At 45.7% G+C, this 24838-nt stretch overlaps 1 protein-coding gene across 1 annotated transcript in view; it reads right to left on the reverse strand.

Moving 5' to 3' along the window:
- Window positions 1-4242: 4242 nt before the first annotated feature.
- The window catches only part of CALN1 (calneuron 1), a 142446-nt gene continuing 121850 nt past the window's right edge, over window positions 4243-24838 (reverse strand). The window contains 4 exon segments of the mRNA XM_033172231.1: window positions 4243-4653; window positions 5321-5382; window positions 5384-5472; window positions 22326-22438. Coding sequence (XP_033028122.1) covers window positions 4526-4653; window positions 5321-5382; window positions 5384-5472; window positions 22326-22438 — 392 coding nt within the window. The 3' untranslated portion in view covers window positions 4243-4525.

Genomic DNA, 24838 nt, shown 5'->3' on the forward strand with positions numbered 1-24838 from the left:
CTAAGAAACTATCTTCTATAATAAATAGAGACACTTACAATGTGCTTAAGACGAAGGGTACACTGGGCCTGCCCATGTTTCCACGTCTGACAAAATATCTTTCTATGGACGTTGCATGAGCATGAGAGAAGCTGACGGTGATGAGACATTTCTACTCCACCCCCCCAAAAAACCTCATCAATAGTAACCTGGGGTGCAATTAAATTTTAAGCAGATGATATGCTGAATGCAAGCTCTTGAAACTGATCTAGACCCTTGGTTTGGCCCCTCCCTCCCTCTTCTGGAGTTTACGCAGGCCTGTAACTGTTCAGGGTCTTGGACGTAGATCCTTTCTAGCTCTGCTTACCTGTATATGCAAATGGTATTGCCTACCACTGAACTATAACTTATCCCAACTAGCACTGTGATGCTTCTGCAGCAGTAAGGCTCAATTCTAGACTAGCTTGGCCAAGCAAGAATTAATTGGTTTTGCAACCTTTTCCACACCTGTGCAGGATCAGGGTTTGAGCGATGATAATGGGATTTAACCACATAATGGAGCAGCTGGGGCAGGAAAAGTGTATGAATGTCTTTGTTTCATTTTAGGTTTTATAAATTTACTATTACATTGGTGTTGGACCATGTTTTGACATCAAACTGGGTTGTTGTTGTTTAGGGGAGGAGGTGTAAAATTACTAAACCCCATGCAAAAATTGTGTTATGATCAAATCTGATCGTAATGCACACAGAATGTAATGAGAATGGTTTTCTAATATTCCCAGTGAGACGAAACTATGGCCAGTGTGGAGGAGGGTCATTCACACACATTTCTTTCTATTTTGTTAATAATTTTGCTCCTTAAAACCCTTCCCATTTTGCTACTATGATTGAATAATACCAATGGTGTGGGTATGCTTTAGCCATTTATATCATGCCTTGTAAACCAATGGTTTTGCATACTTCTAATCAGAGTAACAAAGTCTTGGATAGCTCCTGTTTCAATCTCTGCACCTGAGTAGGGTTGTCATACGTTCAGAATTTTCTGGGCATAGCCGGGATTCGGTTGTCGGAAACAGTGCCCAGTTGGAAATAGCTTAAATGTCCAGAAAAATTTGGACGTATGGCAACCTTACTCAGGTTCATTAAAAAAACAAACAATTTTTTTTTTTGAGATGGTGTAAGAAAGGCTCGGAAAACTTGCCCCCCCAAAAAAAAAATCCATTTTGTGTCTGGTTTTCACTTCTGGAAATATGGTAACCCTACTCCTGAGCTGCTATTAACACTATTTGAAGCCCCATCTGCACTAAGTGATACCATTTTAAACAGCCAGGGTTCCTCCAATGAATCCGAGCAACTGTTGTTTGTTAAGGATGCTGAGAACTGTTAGGCAACCCCTCCTTCCCATCACAGAGCTACAATTCTCAGAGTGGTTTAGCAATTAATTCCTATTCCCAGTGAACTCTATAATTGTAGCTCTATGAGGGGAATAGGGAATTCCCTAAAATTCTTTGAGGGAAGTCACGACTCTTTAAAATGGCATCATAGTGATTTAAATGTACGGAATGAATGTGGCCATTATCTGGTAATACAGACAAAGGCGGGTTCTCGAACCGTCTTAAATAAATATTAATGGCTAAAGGATGACGTTTGGATATATATATTTTCATCCGAATAGAAAATTCTTTCCAGTAGCACCTTAGAGACCAACTGAGTTTGTTCTTGGTATGAGCTTTCGTGTGCATGCACTTCTTCGGAAGTGTGCACACTTCTTCAGAAGTATGCACATTCTTCAGAAGCCATCTGAAGAAGTGTGCATGCACACGAAAGCTCATACCAAGAACAAACTCAGATGGTCTCTAAGGTGCTACTGGAAAGAATTTTCTATTTTGTTTTGACTATGGCAGACCAACACGGCTACCCACCTGTAACTTCATCCCCATAGTTTGCAAACCACTTTGAGTAAATTAATGTCAAAAAGGAGGAATGCAAGTTTTCTTTTCTTTTTGCAGTCCTGCCCCTACAGAATATGTGGTGAATTCTCTCCCTTCAATCCCTATTTTCAAAAGACTCTGGGAATTATAGCTGTCTGAGGGGGGGGGGGATACAGGTCTCCTAACAGCTCTCAGCACCCTTAAACTACACTTCCCAGGATTCTTTGCGGAAAGCCCTGACTCTTTAAATGCTGTGATGCTGCTTTGAATTTATAGTGCAGATGAGGTCGTAATGGCCATGCCTCTTCCACCGCCGCCGCCGCGAAAAAGTTTGTTCAAACCTAATTAGCCCCAACAGATCTGCATTTCTGAAGGTCCACTAGATCAAAAGCTTTCCATGGTTGGAAAGAACTCTTCTCAAGCCAGGCTATCTGCTTGTGACCAGATTGGAATAATTGAACCCCCCCCCCAAAAAAGTGTGTATGTACATTTTAATTAAGTGGCTACATTTGCACAGGTGCATTGACTGCCTGAAAAGGAGGCATTTTGTCAATATAAGTATAATTAGTTGTATAATATCTGTGTGTGTGTGCACGCGCACACACACACACAATATATAGTTTGTATGTTTTTATTGGGGACACTAAGTAAAAAGAAGAAGAAGACTGAAATCTTTCAGTCAGGTTTACTCACAGTAAACCGGGTATATATTATAGCGTTATGTTGGGAACTCCTCAACAGACACCTACAGTAGGTATCAGAAGTTGTTTGAAACGCTATCTTTGTCACCACTTTTGAGCAATATAAAGTGTTCTGCAGAAATAAAAGTTTCTCCTGTCAATGGGTTCATTCAGCTCCTGTCATGGTTCAGAAGAACATAAGAAAACCTTGCTGGATCAGGCCCACGGTCCATCCAGCCTGGCATCTTGCTCTGACAGTGTCCTACCAGATGCCTGTGGGAATCCCTCAGGTAGGACCAAACCACAAGAGCGTACTCCCTTCCTGTGTTTTCCAACAACTGATATTCAGAGCCGTAGTTTCCCTGACAGTGGAGGCAGGGCACAGCCATCATGGCGGGTGGCCATCTCTAGTCCTCTCCCTACATGGATTTTGGAAACCAGTTAGACTTACTCCCAGGTCAATGGTTTTAAGACTACTGAACTGAACAGCTGGGCAAAACTCATTGGCTACGACTGCAGCTTCTCGAAAGGAAATGTGCATCTACAGTGGCCTTAATTTCCCAGATGTACAAAACGGTTTTATCCTATTGAGTGGGCATTTTGTCTCCTTATAAAGTTTCCTCAGTCAGACTTTGGAAGAAAGCTTCCAACAGCTATAAACCAGGATGTCAATGGCTTCTAGCCATGATGGCTATGCCACTGCCATTGAGATTGTGCTTCTGACTACCAGTTGCTGGTGGACAGAGATGTGTGGCACTCATGTCCTGCTTTCAAATTTCTCACAAGCATCTGGCCAACCCCTGAGAGAACAGGATGCTGGACTGACATATATCAGGCTACCAGGTTCTGATCAATAAACCCCCTGACAAATCATTATGGGGCTTTAAGCCATCTCCCCTAAAGAGCCTGCTATTGTGCTCCCCAAATCATTTGATCTTCTCTCTCTATATATATATTTTAAAAAATGTATTTCCTCTAGTTATGAATTGGCATTGTAAAATGAGAGCAAATGGTGACTAGATTCAGAAACATTTGAATAAGACAGAGTAGAGGAAGGTCAATAGACTGACTGTACATTAAATATGAAGCCATTTATGAAGTAGACGCCTAGCACAGCACTGTTTCAAAATGTGGTCGGAAGACTTTGCATTGGCCTTAAATTTCCAGGGTGCTGCATCTGATTAAAAAGAACCCGATGAAAAAAATGGGCAGTGGGTATGGGGAGTGCAATAATAATTTTAAAAAGAAGCAAAAGGGTTGTGGGCCATGGTCTTATATTTAACAAATGAACAAAATCCTCCAGACTGCATAATTTGTTAATTATGAGCTTGATTGTCCCTGTACAATCCCCCGCAATGCCAGCAGGGTTAAAACAGAACCATTGAAGTCAGACGAAGATAAGCAAAAATGGATGGGTTTTTAAGCTTACTATGGTGGTATAGATTTCAATTTCCTGGGAAAGCTGAACCATTAGAAATATATAGATATAGATATAGATATGCTTCAGAGTTTCTGTAAGATAGCTAGCTGCAAAACTGTCTCCAGTTGGTGTCACATTTTTCTGGGTGGCCACAAAATACGGCTGGGTGAATGTGAATCCTCATTCCGATCTCCTGCCACCACGCCAAAAAAAATCAAAAATAAAATTCAGGGCTCTTCTGGGTTGTTTTTTTATTGCGTTAGGAAACAAAAACCGTTAAAGCATTAAGACAGCCCTTTTATGTCCCTGCCAAGAGGATATAGTTGATTTACAGGTACGCTGCTGGCCTGGGGTTCTCTATTGAACCGTCTGTCCTTATCCATCCGCTATTCCGTCACCCATGCGATCTCTCCTCTTTTTTTCCCATTTGTTTGTAAAGTTGATCAGGGAGAAAGTTCACCGGACAGCATGCGCATGCGTGGATTGTTGTTTTTTTGTTTCACAGTGTTATATGGCTACTCCATGCCACTTCGGAGGATCTGGTTGGCTGCAATCAACATGACACTGATAATAAAGGCCATAGCAAATGCGCATATTAAGCTTTTCCGTACACAAGTCTGTCGGTTTTGTTTTTGAGAATGCACTAGGAGAGAGAGAGAGGAGAGAGGAGAGATCATAATGACCTTTTCGTTTTAAAGTTACTTATCAATTTGATCATTATTGATACACGTTACGCAGCATATAAAAAGCAGCCCAGACGCCCATTTTAATTCCTTTGATTGGAATTGAGTTGGATACAACCCAGAGTAGGCCCACTGAAATTAATGGACCTATGGTAGCAGTCATGTCCATTAATTTCAATGGGCCCACTCTGAGTATGACTAGGGTTGGATGCAACCCATAATTACAAAGCCTTTAACCATGTGAGTCCAGGACCTTCACTTCAGAAACAAAGCCTGGAAATTTAGAATCTGAAATCTGGATGCATCTCTGTTTACCCTCCAACACGATGTGGCCCAAATCTGGGAAGACATCTTCCGGGTCGGCACTCCAGCACATGACCCATGTGAGATTGCAGACCTGAAATTCAACTCGAGATTGCAATGACAACTCCGTCCGAAATCATGCAAGAGCAAGTCGCCCAAAATGTCTGCCATGCTCTTATGGGGGGGGGGCGGACGGACAGGATGTCCTGGTTTTTCTGGGGCAGTTGATGGGCATGTCCCTATGCAAGAATGCCTTAGACCACCACACAGTTGCCTTAAGTTGCCTTTGGCATGTTCTGCCTGAGATATGCAAGAGAACCTCACCTTCAAATTCTGTTTGACAGTTGCCAGAGTTCTCATTTAAGCTCTCTTCCTCGTTGATGATGGTTTTCAATATCTTTCATTGTTAAGTGGTCCTGGAACGCATGGTACAGTATATGTTTCAGCTCCTCCAGAGTTATCCGCTGCATGTCAAACTGTGGGAAGTCAATGAGAACTTACTTAGAATTGTCATTCACTCACTAGGAGAAGAGTTTGGATTTGATATCCCGCTTTATCACTACCCGAAGGAGTCTCAAAGCATCTAACATTCTTCTTTCCCTTCCCCCCACACAAACACTCTGTGAGGTGAGTGGGGCTGAGAGACTTCAGAGAAGTGTGACTAGCCCAAGGTCACCCAGCAGCTGCATGTGGAGGAGCAGGGAAGCGAACCCGGTTCACGAGATTACGAGTCTACCGCTCCTAACCACTATACTATATAGCTCCCGTTGTCTCAAAAAAGCAAACAACATTTTACAGGATTCATCTCATCCTGGATAATCTGATTACACGGTTGCCTTCGGCAAGAGATAAAGAACAATTAAATCAAGAACAATAGACTGAAAAACAGTTTTTATCCAAGAGCTTTAACTATTTTAAATGCTGTAACCAAATGATATGATCTTGGGGAGTTGTGATGGATGGTATGTATGTGTATGTGTGGCTGTAAATGTGGGATGGCATTCAATTTCATTGTACTATGTACTATGACAATAAAGTATCTATCTATCTATCTATCTATCATCTATCTATCATCTATCTATCTATCTATCATCTATCTATATCTATCTACACCACACTGGCTCCCACACTACATGTTATCTTTCACATTTGAATCAGAATGAGCGTTCCCCACATCAAATGGGTGCGCATGTTGCGAGGTTGCGGGGAGACCCGTTGAATCACGGTGGCAGCTCCTGGCAGTTGGTTTGGCCAGGGGGGTTGGCCAGGTAGAAGGAGGGATTATACAGTACACACAATAGAACTTGAGTCATACCTGGGAAGTGGCCGTTGGATTCAGAGCTTCTATATCTATCTATCATCTATCTATCTATCTATCTATCTATCTATCTATCTATCTATCTCTATCTATCTATATCTATCTATCTATCTATATCTATCTACACCACACTGGCTCCCACACTACATGTTACCTTTCACATTTGAATCAGAATAACTGCCCCCCCAAAAAAACAACAACCCTATGCCAAAGTTTGAGGGCCACATTATCTTGTGGCCAGGCTTCATGGAGTTATGTGCCAATAACAGGCAGGCAACAGGCAAATGTTGGTGGCATAAAGGATGTGACTCCCAACTTTCTCATGACTGTGAGGAATGAGGACAGGGCCGTCTTTACCCAGGGGTGCAAGGGGTGTTGGGCACCCAGGCGCCAATTTCTGAGCTGCCTAAGCTCTTAACTATCTACCTGTTATGAAATAATAATTTGATCAAGCTAGAAAATCAAAATACATATATACCTAGATATTACCAGAATGTATACCTACTGTTTCACTAAAGGACTTTCAACTTTGTGCTCATTTACTAAAGGCACACCGCACCAGCGGCGATGCTTGTCATTCACAACGGCAACGCTTGTCAGACGAGTAAACATCAGCGCTTGTCATTCTGAACGGCGCCATGCACATGAAATTAACCCTTACAAATATTATGCTACACACTGTATTGAGCTGCTATGCGGCAGCGGGGTCAGTGGCACCTTTGACATGACTGATCTCGCGCCGCCTGCATGCAATCCATGTGAGATCAGTCATGTAAAAGGTGCCACTGATCCAAGTCAGGGGCGGAGCAAGGGGGCTTAGGGGGTTGGCTGCCCCTGGTACCGCCCTGGGGGAGGGTGACACTCCCTGGCCTGCCCCTCGCCGCCATGCTGCGGCTCTACCCGCCCAGGGAGCCCAGCAGCGAAAAAAGCACTGAAAGGGGGGGGAGGAGAGCAAAGCCCCTCCTCATCACTGCCCCTCCTCGCTGGCCTGCCCCTCGCTTCAATGCCGCGGCTCCGCCCAGGGAGCCCAGCGGCAAAAAAAGCCAATCTACAGCTCAAACCATGTTTCAGAAGGCCAGACAGACAGTCTCAAATATGTTGCAATTACTAATTAAAATAATGCATAGGTAGAACACAGGGCAGGTATCAAATCTGATCATAATGCACAGGGCTAGGGTGGAATGTTCTCCCCTTAACCAAGAACCCCCTAATCACAGTGCTTGTGGAAGGTGGTGAAATTTTAAAACAAAGAATGTGTTTGGTGGCACTGGGGTGCTGCCATCCACCCCCCCACCCCCGCAGCCTATCTAGTGCAGAAAAGTCTGTTTTAGCTGCCAAAATCTCTTGCAGATTCTCAAGCAGAAATGTTTCCAATTCATCCAACCCAAGCTGTAGATGTCCGGGAATAGACCTGGGACCTTCTTCCTTTTGTATGAATAATCAAATACATTAAAAAAAAATGTGAGCAACGTTTTCATTCATAAGAAGAACCAGCTGGATCAGGCCAATGGCCCAACTAGTCCAACATCCTGTCCTCGCAGTGGCCAACCAGATACACCTATGGGAACCTGCAAGCAGGATCTGAGCGCAAGAGCTCTTTTGCCTCCTGCTGTTTTCAAGTAATTGTATAGAGAAGCATTACTGCCTCCAAGCATAGGGTCAGAGCATTGCCATCATGACTAACATCCACAGATAGCCTTTTCATCCATAAATTTGTCTAATCTACTAATGCCATCTAAGTTGGTGACAATACAGCCACCTATGGGAGGAAGTTCCATAATTTAACTCTGCACTCAACTATGAACTACAGTCTGGTAGGGTTATATATATAGTCATATTTTCTCATCAGAATGACATTTCTAGCGCTGTTCGGGGGGGGCATCATGCTGAGCTGAGCAATTTTTCTTATAAGCACACTATACAAGCATAGAATTATAGAGTTGGAAAGTAACCTGATGTTCATTTAGTCCAACCTCTTGCAATGGAAGAATCACATTAAAGAACTACTGACAGATGGCCACCCAACCTCTGTTTAAAAACCTCCAATGAAGGAAAGTTCACCACCTTCCACTGAGAATTTGCAGTGGTTTCCCCAAGAGTTGTACCTTTTCCTATAAATTCTATTAAGCAAAAGTATTACAGATCCTCAGTCTGGGGAGAGAGAGAAAACCCCACAATCTTAAACAATGTAGAGGTCAAATCCTTTAACTCTGCAGCTGCTACGTAAAGGCTGCATATTTCGGAGAAAAAATAAGAATGAGCAAGCTGTTCTCGAAATACCCACAAGAGGTAGCCAAACACAGGATTATAAAACACCCACAACGCCTCAGTTTTTATGAACGGTGGTTGTCATGAATAACACTGCTTTTATATTCATTCTAGAAGGAAGTGCAATAGAGAAATATGAAGCTGCAAATTACCTGGCTTACAACTCAACAGGCCAGCCAGGTGAGTGTCACGGAAGCACAGGATTAAAGATGGACCATGCACTGCAACTGTTTGCCACTATTTTTAGTACCATCATGCCAGTGAACTGCCTAACAATCAGGGTTTGTGTGTTTTTTGGGGGGGAGGCAGCAGTGGGGGATCAAGCCAACTTGCTTGCTTACAGAAAAATGCTTCCCTCCCCACCTTCCCCAGCGGTGATTAGTATTCTGTGGTAAAGCAGCTGATAGCATGGGAATTGGCAGGTCATGAGTAAGAAGAGAAAAACAATATTCCGGTTAGAACTGCAACCAGCAACCAGCAATGGCTGCTTTTAAGGTCATCTTGAGAGGTCTGGGATCTTTTCAATGATGGTACCTTGACTGTAGACTAGACTCCCCTAGAGATGAACATCCTGGCATCCACTCTGCAAGCAGCAATCTATACAGTACGTTAAGTGTATAGCTTGCCCTTGAAAGTCTGATACTTCTCCTTTTGAAACAGCAATATGACTGTAGGTTCACACACAACAGTAACTGTGGTTAACGTTACCTGGTTTATAAACCAACCACAAACCATGGTTAATGAGCAACCAAGTTTATATACCATTTGTTGTTGTTCAGTCATGTCTGACTCTTCGTGACCCATGGACCAGAGCACGCCAGGCACTCCTATCTCCATTGCCTCCCGCAGTTTTGGTCTCCTCTTTTCCAGGCTAAACAAAGCCAGTTCCTTCAACCATCCTTATAAGGCTTGGTTTCCAGACCCTTGCTCAACTTGGATTCCCTCTGCACATGTTCAGAGTGTCTGAATCCCCGGAGAAGTGCTGCCAATCAATGTCAAGAATACTGAGCTGCAGCAACGAACAGCCTGACTTGGTATATGACAGTTTTCTGTGTATATTGCTATGGTTAAGCTGTGCAAGTTAACCGAGACACAGAAATAATAAATGATTGTTACAAGACAAGCAATGCATTCCTTGGGGTGGAATACTGATCTCCTTTTACTTTGGCCAAGGGGAAAATGGTCTACCCCTGAATACATAGCTGGACCGCCCCTCCCTAGGAAAACACAAAAGGAATCCCTTCTGCCCTAAAGGGATACCAGAAGGTCCTAGCACCTGCCTATCTGCAAGAGGTGAAGTTCTGTAACCAGAGCAAACTGTTAGCCATGAAATGGAGAGATAGGTCAAGTCCCTGGTAGTTGACTTGCAGAAAGATCTGCTCTCATATGAGCCATCTTCAATGGTGCATAAGACAGGCTCGTTTCTCTCTCTCCTGGGAGTGACAGATGACAGAAAAAGAAATAATAACCGTCATCTGTTTCTCACTATGGTGGGAGGACACTTCCATGAATCATACAAATGGCTTCGGTGTGGCGGGTGACCGTTTTCTGCTTTCTAGCACTGAGAGCTGAGTTAGACCTTTTCATTTGATAGTGGAAAGACCTGAGACTATCAGGGTGGCTCTGGAAGCTTTGCGTTTGCTGATGTTTTCTATCCTCCTTTCCAAGTGGGATGAAAAATGCCCAAACAGTTCAGGGAGCCATGGGGGGGGGGGTTGGAATGTACAAATATTGCCACAAGGAGCAAAAGTCTGCACTGCACACTTGCGCACTGTGAAAACTTAGACATCAAAACTTTTACACAATATTAGGTTTCATGTTTGATAAACCAAGTCTTGGGGAGAGTATTTGCCAGCTCTTGCTGATCCTTTTGGTGTGAAATGCCAAGTATTGAAACTTGGACCTTCTGCATTCAAGGCACATGTTCTACAGCTGATATAGAATCATAGAGTTGGAAGAGACCACAAGGGCCATCCAGTCAACCCCTGCCAAGCAGGAAAACATCAAAGCATTCCTGACAGATGGCTGTCAAGCCTCGCTTAAAGACCCAAAGAGGAGACTCCACCACACTCCTTGGTAGCAAATTCCACTGCCGAACAGCTCTCACTGTCAGGAAGTTCTTCCTAATGTTTAGCTGGAATCTTCTTTCTTGTAGTTTGTATCCATTGCCCGTGTCCGCTTCTCTGGAGCAGCAGAAAACAACCTTGCACCCTCCTCTATATGACATCCTTTTATATATTTGAACATGGCTATCATATCACCCCTTAACCTTCTCTTCTCCAGGCTAAACATACCCAGCTCCCTAAGCCGTTCCTCATAAGGCATCGCTTCCAGGCCTTTGACCATTTTGGTTGCCCTCTTCTGGACACGTTCCAGCTTGTCAGTATCCTTCTTGAACTGTGGTGCCCAGAAATGGACACAGTATTCCAGGTGAGGTCTGACCAGAGCAGAATATAATGGTACTATTACCTCCCTTGATCTAGACGCTATACTCCTATTGATATAATGTTCCTTTCTTCAATATAGTTTTTAACTCTATTAATATACTATTTTAACATTAGCGCTTTGTCATTTGGTCCCCAGGTAGAGTTACACTACATCAAGGTGTTAGTAAAAAGGTAAATGTAAAGGGACCCCTGACCATTAGGTCCAGTTGTGTCTGACTCTGGGGTTGCGGCGCTCATCTCGCTTTACTGGCCAAGGGAGCAGGCATACAGCTTCTGGGTGGCCAGCATGACAAAGCCGCTTCTGGTGAACCAGAGCGGCGCATGGAAACGCCGTTTACCTTCCCGCCAGAGCGGTACCTATTTATCTACTTGCACTTTGACGTGCTTTCGAACTGCTAGGTGGGCAGGAGCTGGGACCGAGCAACGGGAGCTCACCCCATCACGGGGATTCAAACCGCCGACCTTCTGATCAGCAAGCCCTAGGCTCTGTGGTTTAACCCACAGCGCCACCCGCGTCCCTATCTAGTACTAGCATACAAACCCCAAATGGCTTGGAACACAAGGACCTAAAAGAGCGCCTTCTCCAACATCAATCATTTCTACCCTATGATCGAGAGTTGAGCCCTAGTTGGTGATGCTGCCACTGGCGGCTGCCCAGTTGGCCTTGACCCATAACATAGAAGTGCCTTTTCAGTGGCAGTTCCCCATTTGAGGGATATGCCCCCCCCCGTGAGGTGTGTCTGTCTCCTTCACTGACTTTCAGGAGGAGCTTTCAAACATTCCTGTTTACTCAGGCGTTTGATGAATGGCAGACAATGTTCACAGAACATCTGACAAGGTCAGCTCCAAGGTCAGCAGAACGAACTCTTCACTTATCAGCTGGCAATCCAGCACCCAGCAGGATTAAACTTTGTGCCCGCTCATCAGCTGATATCACCCAGTAATGTCAGCTGACTGACAGGTGGGGTTGGTTTCGGAGAAATGGTCTGTGAATCAAACTGGATTCCTTGGCAGACCAAGAGCCTGTGGGCTGAATGTTCCCCTGCCCTGGAACAAAGTGTGCCACTTCTGTCTTTTTACAGAGCCAAAGTGCAGCTTGTCCTTGTCAGGGGAATAGGAAGGGGTGGGGGTGGGGGTAAGGTCCATGGGTGTCATCCCTAAGGGGAGTGACAAAATGGCACACTTACTGTGGGGCCTGGCCTGCAGCGTGCTACAGCCATGCATCTCTCCTGGAGTGACGCGTGTCTTGGGGCCCCACGCGCCTGTAACAGCAGTGTGGGGCTTGCACCTGCCAGGTGGACTCCATGGGCAGCTCCGCACCGCCCCCCCCGGCGGATCGCTGCGCAGCCCCAGTGGCCAGATCACCCCTCCCCGTGGCTGGATCGCCCCGCCCCCACCACTCTGGGTGCCGGAGCAGCTAGCTACGCCCCTGGTCATTGTCACAAACATTTGTCTTTAATTGAAAGACAGATAGCAACCTTATCTGTAAGGTTACTTTGTATAAATTTAATACTCCCCTACCCCCTAATTCCCTATAGAAACAAAACTACCCTCCCAAGCATTTTTCTGCTCTAATCTAAAGGGGGGGAGGTACATATCAAGGCAGCTTTCCCTCCATCTGCACCCCTAAATTCCACAGGGGGGGGGAAAGCCATTTCATCTTCTCTGTCCCCCCCATCCTCATCAGAGTACGACTGGAGGACTCTTTCAGACTGCAAAGATTATTCAGCAATCAAAAGCAAAGCAGCTAGCAGACCAAAAATATCATTGCAAACGAACCTTTCCTTCCCAAACAAGGACCTAGGATGAGATACTGAGCAATTTGCATTGGCAAGCGAAATCCCCAAAGCGCAGAACAACAGAACATTTTGTTGCTGGGCTATGTTCAGGGCCATAGGGAGCCCCAGCCAGCATACTCCAATGCTCAGGCAGACATTAATTGAAGCAATTTAAGGTCGCAGGCCCAGTAGACTGGAATACTTCCTTTTTCCCCATCCTCAGTTGGCCAACTCACTTAGCTTGGAAATCAATATGACAAAAACATAAGCGTTCCAACAACTGAGAGTTCAATGTTGCCCAAGAGAAGCCACTGGCTTTGGGGACATTGTAAATGCTCACTATTTATGGCACACGAAGCAAAATATGTACAAACACACAATTGCTCCTGGAATTTATATTGCTATAATTCCCGTGGCCCAGCGATGTTCCATGTTGTTCTTGCTGACCAGGTATTTTGCAGGCAATCCAACATTTCTCTGATGAAAATAGGGCATCTTATTCTACATCAAAAAGTGTGTGCCCCCCCCCCTCGCATTTGCTCTCGTTGCACATAGATTTCATATACAGACACCAGGCCCATTTACAACAAATGAATCAACACTCCCCATGTTTCCTAAAAAAAAAAAAATGGAAGTAGGTTCAACAGAGAGGTTGCGATTGGCTCAAGGTGACTGGTGTCTGTATATGAAATCTATGTGCAACGAGAGCAAATGCGGGGGGGGCACACACTTTTTGATGTAGAATAGGATGCCCTATTTTCATCAGAGAAATGTTGGATTGCCTGCAAAATACCTGGTCAGCAGGAACAAAATGGAACAGGCACAATAGAACATCAAACATTAAAAACTTCCCTAAACAGGGTTGCCTTCTGATGTCTTCTAAAAGTCAGGTAGTTGTTTATTTCCTTGACATCCGATGGCAGGGCATTCCACAGGGTGGGCGCCACCACCGAGAAGGCCCTCTGCCTGGTTCCCTGTAACCTCACTTCTCGCAGGCAGGAAACCGCCAGAAGGCCTTCGGAGCTGGACTTCAGTGTCCGAGCAGAACGATGGGGGTGGAGATGCTCTTCAGGTATAATGGGGAAGGGAACACATTGGTCTTGGCTGGCTTTTTTTGCAGTGGGTGGGTGGGTGGGTGGGTGGTAGACTGCAGCTCAGTGCTAGAGCTTCTGGCTTGCAAGAAAAAGTCCTGACATCTCCACCTCCCTTAAAGCCCTGGGGAGCCACTGCCAATCAGTAGAGATAATACAGAGCTAGGTGCATTAATGGGTCCGGCGTAAGGCAGGTTCCTATTTTTCCTGTGTTCCTAACTAAAACAATTATTGAAGTCGACTCATTTCCCATCCCCATCCCCTTTCGCTGTCCTTAAAATAGCCTCATTGAAATAATAATGGAGTGCATGTGTGTGTGTGTAAGAGAGAGAGATTTCACTTTGCATGCAGCGCTCACATCTCCAAGGCTATCGCACACATTCCGCGGGAAGCTTTCCAAAAGCTGGAAAGAAGTTCATAAAAATCAGAAGACATACACAGCAGAACGAGTCATGCTCATATTTCCATGGTAACGCCTCATTACTATGCCGGGTGCTGCTGCAGAGAAGGGAGGGCTACCTGAAGCAAGAATGATGCATCCTTAGAAAATTCAAACACCATTTCTTTTGGGGAGGGGGATTCGACAGCATAGCACACGCAAATGGAGCCCTAATGCAGGTGTGCTTGGCTTGGCTTGCTTGTTGTTGTTTTTTTTAATACCCATTGCAAGAGAGAGGAGGGTTTAGAGAGGAGATGCAGTGATGGGAAGCAGTGCTACGTATTGCATGCAAACACACTGTTATGAAATCGGGAGAATTCTGATTAATTTCGACGTCGGCAGCCTACACCAGATGAGTGACGTTTCGCTGGGTTATAAAAGGCGCGGCAGAGGACCCCCTGCCATATTCGAAGGCGGGCAAGACCATGGATCCACGCAATAAAAGCCCCGGCAGGTGTATTATTCTCCAGAACTTAATCCCTGATGTCCTGTGACCCTCTGGGAAATCACCTACAAAACCAAGAAATGACACTTTTAAGGCTGCTGCTTAAAAGTTCCCCGGAAGTGTTGCTTCAGTCGAATGTTGATTTTTACCTTCTGTCCCATGTAAGCAGAATCAACCCACCGAGGAGGCAAGGTGAAGCTCCTGCCTTGAGCGGCAGGAGCCTTAGGCGAGAAGAGTTTGGATTTGATATCCACTTTATCACTACCCGAAGGAGTCTCAAAGCGGATAACATTCTCTTTTCCCTTCCTCCCCTACAACAAACACTCTGTGAGGTGAGTGGGGCTGAGAGACTTCAGAGAAGTGTGACTAGCCCAAGGTCACCCAGCAGCTGCATGTGAGGAGCGGGGACAAACCCGGTTCCCCAGATTACGAGTCTACCGCTCTTAACCGCTACACCACACTGGCTCGCCTCTGCCCAGACGGGCTTGCTCAGTGCGCCGCTACGGAGCGCCGCGTGCCGCCACTGGACCCCAAGCAAGCCCATCCTGGGCTCATCCAGCGGCAGCGCGCTGCATGTGTCAACCGCTGCGCCTGTGCGCTAGGTGCGGCACGCTGGCGGCAGGCCAGCCACGGACGGGCTTGCTTGAGGCTCTCCTGCCAGCAGCACACTGCTACGGAGCGCTGCATGCTGCCAGCGGGCCCCGAGCAAGCTGCAGAGCATGCGTGCTGGGAGCGAAACCATGCTCCCCCAGGTGCTTACGGGTTTGCCGCCCCGGGTAGCCAGGCGGCTTCCTCCACCCCTGGTCATAGCGTCCTCTTTTTTGCTGTTCAAAACATGGCAGCCCTGTCTTATACATGGGGGTGTCTTGTACTTGGAAAAATACAGTATAAGGAATAAAGCGTTATCTCGAGCAATCTGGTCTTGGGCTGTGTATATCCTTATACATGAGTAGTAACACCTTGAACCTGACTCAGTAGCAAATTGGCAGCCAGTGAGCATCCTATAAGTAAAGTGCTATATGATGGCAGTAGTAGTCACAAGCACACTAACCACTATGTTCTGCACCAACTAAGCCCATTGCAGTAATCCAGCCTTGAGGTTGTCAGTGCACGGACAACAGTAACCATTAGCAGCAAACATCTTCCCAATATAGAACGGGTTACTTGGAATTCAACTTTCTGGATTCTAGCAGGAAGATAAGGTTTATTGGAGCAGGTTTATAGAAACCCAAGCCCCTTGATGCATGCTATTAAGCCAATTCTGTAGCATGATAATGCCCCAGTAGAGAATGGGTTGTATGCTAATCTTATGTCAATTCAATTAACCTCATAGAATTAAACTAAAATAATAATAAGAAAATAAGATGAAAAGGAGAAAACAGTTGGGATGACTTAGAAGCTACAGGATCTAAGAATCCTGGGTGCATGTCCCTCCCCCTGCCTCCGAATTTTAAATCTCAATGGATGCTGAAATTGGGTTTACTCCAAATCAAAGGGAACATAATCTTGCAAAGTCTTCACTTTCTAGTCCAGACGTGTGAGAAATTCCCAACGGATAAAACTTGCAAGTTTTAATTGGAAATCAGCTAAGAAATTATAAAAGGCATCATTTATCGCTCATGGCTTCTCAAAGAACTGGAAATTTCCATGCAAATTTTGTTTCTGAAGTATGTTTATAGACCTCAAACAGCAATTACTCTCCTAGCAGTGTCTACTTCATATTAGTAATTCAGCTCTACATTAATCTTTGCTATCCACTTCTCACATTTATATTCCCACTTTCCTCTAAGGAAAGCTCTAAGGAGCTCAAGGGAGCATACACCAGTGTGGTGTAGTGGTTAAGAGCGGTAGACTCGTAATCTGGGAACCGGGTTCGCATCCCGCTCCTCCACATGCAGCTGCTGGGTGACCTTGGGCTAGTCGCACTTCTCTGAAGTCTCTCAGCCCCACTCACCTCACAGAGTGTTTGTTGTGGGAGAGGAAGGGAAAGGAGAATGTGAGCTGCTATGAGACTCCTTAGGGTAGTGATAAACGGGATATTAAATCCAAACTCCTCCTCCTCCTCCTCTTCTTCTTCTTCTTCTTCTTCTTCTTCTTCTTCTTCTTCTTCTCTTCCTCCTATTTAATCCTCAAAACAGCCTTGTGAGGTTGATTAGGTTGAGAGACAGGGACTGGCCCAAGGTCACCCGAGGAGTTTCATTGCAGAGCAGGGATTTGAACCCTGGTCTCCCAGGTTCTAGTCCAAGCATTCTAACTACAACACTAGTGGGAAAATCAATAGGGAAAGCAAGAATATTTACTACAATAGTCTTCATTGCCCCAAGGCCTTTTTCTGCACTGTACTTCCTGTATATGTCAAGCAAAAATCCAACATGATACGCTATTGCCTTCTAAATGGTACAGATGGCACAACTAAATAACACTCACCACCACCACTTCAGATCTAAGGTTTGCTAGTAGAGTAAACTTCGGCAGAAGCCATTTCTTATCATCTTTTTTTAAGACGGTGAAGAATAGGAAATATCTCACTAAATAGAAGACTGCTTCTGAGCTGAATAAACATGCATGGGATCATAAGGCAAAAGGTAAAGGAACCCTGGATGATTGAGACCAGTCAAAGGCGATTAGGGGTGTGGCGCTCATCTTGCTTTCAGGCTGAAGGAGCTGGTGTGTGTCCGCAGACAGCTTTCCAGGTCAGGTGGCCAGCATGACTAAACCGCTTCTGGTTTTCAGGTGCAGAGGGAGACAGGGATGATGTACAGCTGAATGAGGAAATCTCGAGTTATGAGATACTGGAGGATGAGAGGGGGAAACTAGTAGACAGCAGGGACCTCCTTGGAGAGTATGGGAGACCCTCCCAGTCCAAGGGCTAGAAGGTCCCTCTGCATTCAAGAACAGAGAATGTGGAGGGATGTGACTCCTGTGACTTCCTGTAGGTTTCCAGAATGTTGTGGGAGATGGAAGAGGAGGGACTCAGAGTAGCCAATGTCTCCTATGCATGGAGACATGGATCCTTTGTCTCGAGAGCCAGTTTGGTGTAGTGGTTAAGAGCAGTGGACTCGTAATCTGGTGAACCGGGTTCGCTTCCCCGCTCCTCCACATGCAGCTGCCAGGTGACCTTGGGCTAGTCACACTTCTCTGAAGTCTCTCAGCCCCACTCACCTCACAGGGTGTTTGTTGTGGGGGAGGAAGGGAAAGGAGATTGTGAGCCGCTCTGAGACTCCTTCGGGTAGTGATAAAGCAGGATATCAAAACCGAACACTGCATCTCTTCTTCTTCTTCTTCTTCTTCTTCTTCTTCTCTTCTCTTCTTCTTCTTCTTTCTTCTTCCAACCAGATGACTGAATAAAAAGCCATACAATACAAACTGTTTGTTCTTCTTGTCTGGGGCTACCGAGGGAGGAGAGGATAACCCACGCCTGACACTGCCTCACCGCCACCGCTTGACAGGCCCGGGTCAATCTAGATAGCCCAGGGCAATTCAGGGCTATCTACAGTTCTCAGAGAATGCTTGGATTTTCCCGGAATTGGCCCAATTCATTTCGAGATTTGGTCAGATCAGGTGCTCAGCCCTACTGGGAACAAATGGTCCACTTTCCTGTGTGGTCAGCCATCCTCCCCTCTTTCAAAGTGAGCTACTCGCAGCACATAACAACGCAATATTTTGTGGGTTTGAATTTGATTAAAAAGAGGTGATGGGATACTTCTCAGAAATTACAGCAGCAGCAGCAGTGGCAGAAAAATGCCCACTTTGGTTCACTTTCCATTCTGAAGACGGAGATTTATGCAGCTTTGAAATAACATTTAAATCAGCTCAAAAATAAAAAATAGCTGAGCAAAGATGCTCCTTTTATAGGCCAAATGCAACCGAGGGCATATAATTAATGATCTTGCTTCTGCTGGCACTTCACATTATTGCTTCCCATAGTATGTTATTTATTTTGCCTCTGGAGACAAGATCAATTCATTTTGATCCACAAACATTTGAGACGGAGAGGTTACTATAAAAGTTGAATATAATGGATAATTTCCTTTTGTATTTTGGCTGGGGAAATCGTGTGGGTGGGTGTGCCAATACACATCAGAAGTGAGGAACTGGATCCGGCCACCTCCACACTCCCACCCACTTGTCAGTCACCTGCTGCCATGATTCCAGGGGATTGACACCTGCCAACATGCAAAGGGGGTTGCCGCAACCACCAATCACTTGATTGGTACTGGAAGCATGATTGTCAGTTACAGGGAGAGCCTTTGAGCTCTCTGCAGAGGGGGAAATGCTTCATTTTTTATTTTTATTTTTTGGAGCACTGTCCCCTCTGCAAATATCAAATTTGATCTCCCTACTCAAATTAAAAAAGGAAAAAAATGTATTTGCGTGTGTGTCTTTGATTTTAAGTTCTCTTGTAGCGTGCATGACAAAGAGTTGCAAATACCGTATTGGCCCGAATATAAGCCGCACCTGCAAATAAGCTGCACCTTTAAAATTGAAGGGGGGGGGGAGAAAGAAAAACAATACCTGGGCTGCTCTCTGGAGGGGGGAACCACACAGCTTTGCCAGCAGCCTTCCCCCTGTCCCCTTCTCTCGGCGGCTTGGCGAGGCTCGAGAGTGGTGAGCGGGCGGTGCGTCATTGCCCCGCGCTCCTGGGCTCTTACTGGGGTGGGGGGTGGGGAGCTGAGCCGAAAAAAGGGTGGCTTATTTCAGGCCAATATGGTGAAACATAAAAAAAGCCCATCCCTCTTTAAATAGAGAACATATAAAGAGTCCTGCTGGATCAGGCGAAAGGCCAATCTAACCCAGCATCCTCAAAGCGGTTTATGTTTCACACCACCAATATGTGTTTTCATAAATAGTGTGTGGCAGGTCTTATACCATTCCTGTTATGTACTGAGTTGAATAGGATCCAAAATGCAGCAGTCTGATTGGTCCGCAGGAGCCACCCAATCCAGCTCCAGGTGGAAGTGAATCCGCACTCGATTGGCATACAGGAGTATCCCGGAATTAGCCAATCACGTGGGGCCCATTGTGTAAATAGTGTATATAAAGCAAACGTTTGGGGGAACTGCATTCCTCACTACTATGAGCTGAATAAAGAGCATGAAATTCACACTTGGCTCCAAGTATATTTCAATTCCATAGTTTAGCTGCTGGGTAGCCTTGGGCCTAGCGATATCCGATGGAGCCTGGTGTACCTTCTTGCAAAGAGATAACAGGGTTCCTGTTTAGCATCCTGACCAGTATGTTATAAGAACACAAGGAGAGCCGGCTGGATTAGGCCAATGGCCCAGGCACTAGAACAATCACCCCTCCTGCATTTTCCAGAAAGTGGTACCCAGAAACTTTGCTGCCTCCAAGTGTGGAGGAAGAGCATAGCCTCATGGCTAGAAGCCACAGGACCTCAGAACTCTCCCCACTAACAGGATTTTCCTCTCCATGCAATTCAGTCTTGTACAGGAAAGCCTAGCCGCTGGGCTCTTGCAATTACATTTTATTTGGTAAGGTGACAAATCTAATTGTAACAGCTACTCAACTGGGCTTTATCCCAAGGTGACAATTACCAGACCAGGGCAGCACTTTATGTGCGTTATTTTGCAATGCAGTCCCCCGCTAATGCACTTGTGCGCACTAACAGGCTTCAATTTTACTAATGAAGAGGAACAACAGAGAGCTGCTTGCCAACCTCACTCTTCTGCACGGTGCTGATACAGATCTTGGCGATATTGGTAAGATCTAATCATGGATCAAAGCTGGAAACTAAACCATATAAGAAATGATGGAAGGAGCTGGGGATGTTTAGCATGGAGAAGACTGGGGTTTTTGTGTGATTTGATAGCCTTCTTCAAATATCTGAAGGGCTGTCACATGGAAGATGGAGCAGGCCTGTTTTCTGCTGCTCCAGAGGGGAGGACCCAAACCAATGGATTCATAGAATTGTAGAAGGTAAAGGTAAAGGACCCCTAGATGGTTAAATCCAGTCAAAGGTGACTATGGGGTTGTGGCGCTCATGTCGCTTTCAGGCCAAGGGAGCTGATGTTTTTCCATAGGCAGCTTTCAGGGTCATGTAGCCAGCATGACTTCTGGCGCAACGGGACACCGTGGCAGAAACCAGATCACACGGACACCGTTTACCTTCCTGCCACAGCAGTACCATTTATCTACTTGCACTGGCTTGCTTTTGAACTGCTAGGTAGGCAGGAGCTGGGACAGAGAAACGGGAGCTCACTCCATTGTGGGGATTCGAACCGCCGACCTTCCGATTGGCAAGCCCAAGAGGCTCAGTGGTTTAGACCAGTGCCACCTGCGTTCCTTAGAATCGTAGAACTGTAGAGTTGGAAGGGACAATGCAGGACTCTCAACACGCAGGTGCCCCCCCCTACTCCATTTGAAATCATACCGGATGGACCCTGCTTAGCTTTGCAAATCTGCTAGCAGTTTTATTGCTGAAAAGAAAGGAGATTCCAGTTAAAAATTGGGAAGAACTTCATGAAGGTAAGAGCTATTTGACAGTGGACCAACTAAGAGCAGGCATTTTAGCAGCACTGTCACAGAGAGCTCATGGCTGCAGAAGCTCAACATCTTCTCGTACAGTGGAACCTTGGTTTTTGAGCATCTCGGAAACCGAATGATTCAGAACCGAATGCCAAAAACCTGGAAGTGAATGCTTCCGTTTTCAAATGTGCCTTGGAAGTCGAACGGCTTATGAACCGTGGTTCTCTATCTTCTCAATGGACTTTGCCGACCGCCCATTGCGCCTCGGTTGCCAAACGTTTCAGAAGTCAACTGGTCTTCCGGAACGGATTACGTTCGTCAACCGAGGTTCCATTGTATGTTGGAAAATGAACAGTTTAGATATTGCTGTAGGGCATCTGTCAAGCTTTAAAAGGGTATGTATGTTTACTTACTCTCTGACATTGCTTGTTACTATTTATTAAACTTATTGGCAGTGTTTTTACCAAAAAACTTAAAGTGACTTACAATATATAAACATTCATACATGAAAACCAGCATTTAAAAAATGCAAATCTAAAAGACAATCCTATTTTTAAAAAGTAGGGTTAGAACATCTCAGCCACCCGAGGCTAGAGTTAATTAAAAGCCAAAGACCTAATGAAAAAAGACATGTTTTGCCTGGCATATAGAGAAACAGAATAAACTGCTATGTGAATGCAGCCTTAGGGCTATGTTGGATTCCACCCCTAATATCTACCACTTGAAGTCATCTCAGGGGTTTCCCCCTAGACACCTATGAAGACAAACAGCACCACAAGGAAGTTAGCACAGACGAGCCTGAATTTAACTCCACTCAAAATCTTCATTGCCCTTTTCATAAAATTCCCCAGCATTTGTTTGAGAGTTCCCTGCTGCATCCAGCAGCAGCCTACAGCCCCTCGCTGCTGAAAAAACAGCTCTCACTTTCAACATCCTTCCACTAGAATGTGATCCAACATGTAACAAAAACACATTTGGAAATGGGGATCAGGAAAAGAAAGATAACTTCTCAGAAATGCTCGCATCTTCTCACTTTGAGCACAACTTTGCCACCAACCTGCCAGAATATGCTGTCAATTGTGTTCCCCATAAAACCATCCCGTCCTTCTGATGACACCAGTTTTGGTCCAAGGATTGTCATGAATTCATCAAAATCAACTTGGCCATCCCCTGGAAAGAAAGGAAGACAACAACAAGTTTTTTTATTAACATTTTTATTAACATTTTATTAATTTGTGGCTCAAATTTATAACACGTCTTTCTGCAAATTGCAGCCAGGGGAGCTAAGATCCTACCCACACCATACTTAGAAGCACAGAATTGTAGAGTTGGAAGTGACCACAAAGGTTAACCCCCCCCATGACGGAATCGTTTGCCCAACAAGGGGCTCGAACCCACAACCCTGAGATTAAGGGTTTCATGCTCTTCCAACTGAGCTTTCCCAGCTTGTTCTAAAGCAGATGGCTGCCCCACAAAGACTCCTGGGAACTGTACTTGTTTTAAGAGTGTTGGGAATAGTTAGCTCTATTGGGACAAACTGCGTTTCCCAGAATATTTGGGAGAAAGTAATGGTGCAGATATGAACTAAGAACAGGGGGAAAGAATTAGTAAGAAAATGATGGCAGGAGAACATATGAGGTCTGGTGGTGGTTTGCTTCCCTAGTAGTTTTTTGTATCTGTCACTAGGAGCCAAGATCGTCACAGATATCAGCCACATGTGAACATCAGAAGAGCCCGCTGGATCAGGCAATGGTCTATCTAAACCGGCATCCTGTTTTCACAGTGGCCAACCAGACGTCAGTGGGAAACCAGTAAGTCGGATTCCTACACAAGAAGACCCTCCCCTCCTGTGGTCTCCAGCAACTGATATCCATAAGTACTGCTGCTCCAACTGTGGCAGTAGAGCATGACCATTTGTGACTAGTAGCCATTGATAGTCCTCTCATCCATGTATTGGTCTAATCTTCTTTTAAAGCCATCCAGAGTGGTGGCCATCACTGTCACTTGTGGGAGCAAGTTCTCCAGTTCACCTATGGCCACAGCTGAAGACATACCCAGCCACTCTGGGCAGCTTCCAACATATATAAAAACATTAAACATTAAAAAACTTCCTTCCTATTCTCTAGAAGAGCCAGGCTGGGGAGATGGTCTTCACCATTCCTCCTCTGCTGACAGCTGCCTTCAAGTTGGCGTATTTTTCAGTGTATAAGACACCACCATGTATAAGATGACTCCTATTTTTTTAGACCCCAAATTAAAGAAATCAATATTTATTGAGTTGCTGTGTTGTTGTTTTTTTTTTTGGGGGGGGAGATCACACTTGAGTTTCTTTTTTTGGGGGGAGGTTGCCACCACCAATTGCTCACCTGCCCGTCTGTTTGCCGCTGCCAATCACCCGACTGCCCAACTGCCCCCCTCTGCATTCACTATCCCTGTATAAGACAACCCCCCCATTTCTTGCCTAATTTTTAAAAGGAAAAACATTGACTTACACATGGAAAAATATGGTATTTATCTCCTTGGCTAGGGGGTCACATACCCTTCATATTTATCTGATAAAATAGGAATGTTCCAAGGAAAAGTGGGAGATTCCGGGATCAAATCAGAATCCAGGATGGCTTCTGTAAATCCAAGACTGTCCCTAGAAAAATAGGGACACTTGGAGGGTTTGCTGAAGAAGGCCCACTATGTGAGAGGCCAACATTGGCTTTCTATAGCTGCTGTTTCCTTAGAGGCCTGCCTTCAGGGGTGTAGCAAGCTCTGCGCTGCACGTGGATGCCGCTGAAAGGGGGAAATTCCCCCTTTCCACGGCTTTTTTTCGGCCCGAGGGGCGGACCAGCAAGGAGGGGGCATCACGCTTGTCCCTGGCATGACGCCCCTCCTCGCTGACCCACCCCCCCCCCCGCTGAAAAAAACCGCTGGGGGGGAAGGGAGCAGAGCAGGTGCGTTCAAATGCCTGCTTTGCCTCCCCCTTTCCCCCTTCCAGCGGCTTTTTTTCTGTGCGAGGGGCAGGCATCATGGCAGTGACAAGCGTGACGCCCCCTCCTCGCTGGCCCACCCCTCGCACTGAAAAATAGCCGCTGGAAGGGGGGAAAGGTGGCATGCCCCCGTTTGGGGGTCCGCCCGGCGGGGCGGGGTGGAGGTGGGCCAGCCAAAGTGTCACCCCCCTCCCCTGGAACCCGGGGCGGCCGCCCCCCACCCCCTTGCTACGCCCCTGCCTGCCTTGGCCCCCAAGATTCAGAAGTGGAGTTAGTATATGGAACACCTAAGGGGGGTGGGGACGGGACTTCAGGTGCATATGCTCCATTCATCACACTCTCATCTATTTTGTTGCATCCGAAATTGAAATATATTGTAAGCTGCTCCAAGAATGTCAGTTTGTAGATACAGTAAATTAATGATAAATCATCATATGAAACCCAAACACGATATATACAAATTAAAAGCAGACAGCAGGTAAAGCTAATCGGGGGGGGGGGGATGAATAAAGCAATGCAGCAATAATCAACAGCCAGTTTAAAAATGTATTAAAAATAAGAAGTGGTGAAAACTCTTCGGACTACTGGGATA

The sequence above is a fragment of the Lacerta agilis genome, chromosome 15 (genome assembly GCF_009819535.1).
Source record: "Lacerta agilis isolate rLacAgi1 chromosome 15, rLacAgi1.pri, whole genome shotgun sequence".
Classification (NCBI taxonomy): domain Eukaryota; kingdom Metazoa; phylum Chordata; class Lepidosauria; order Squamata; family Lacertidae; genus Lacerta; species Lacerta agilis.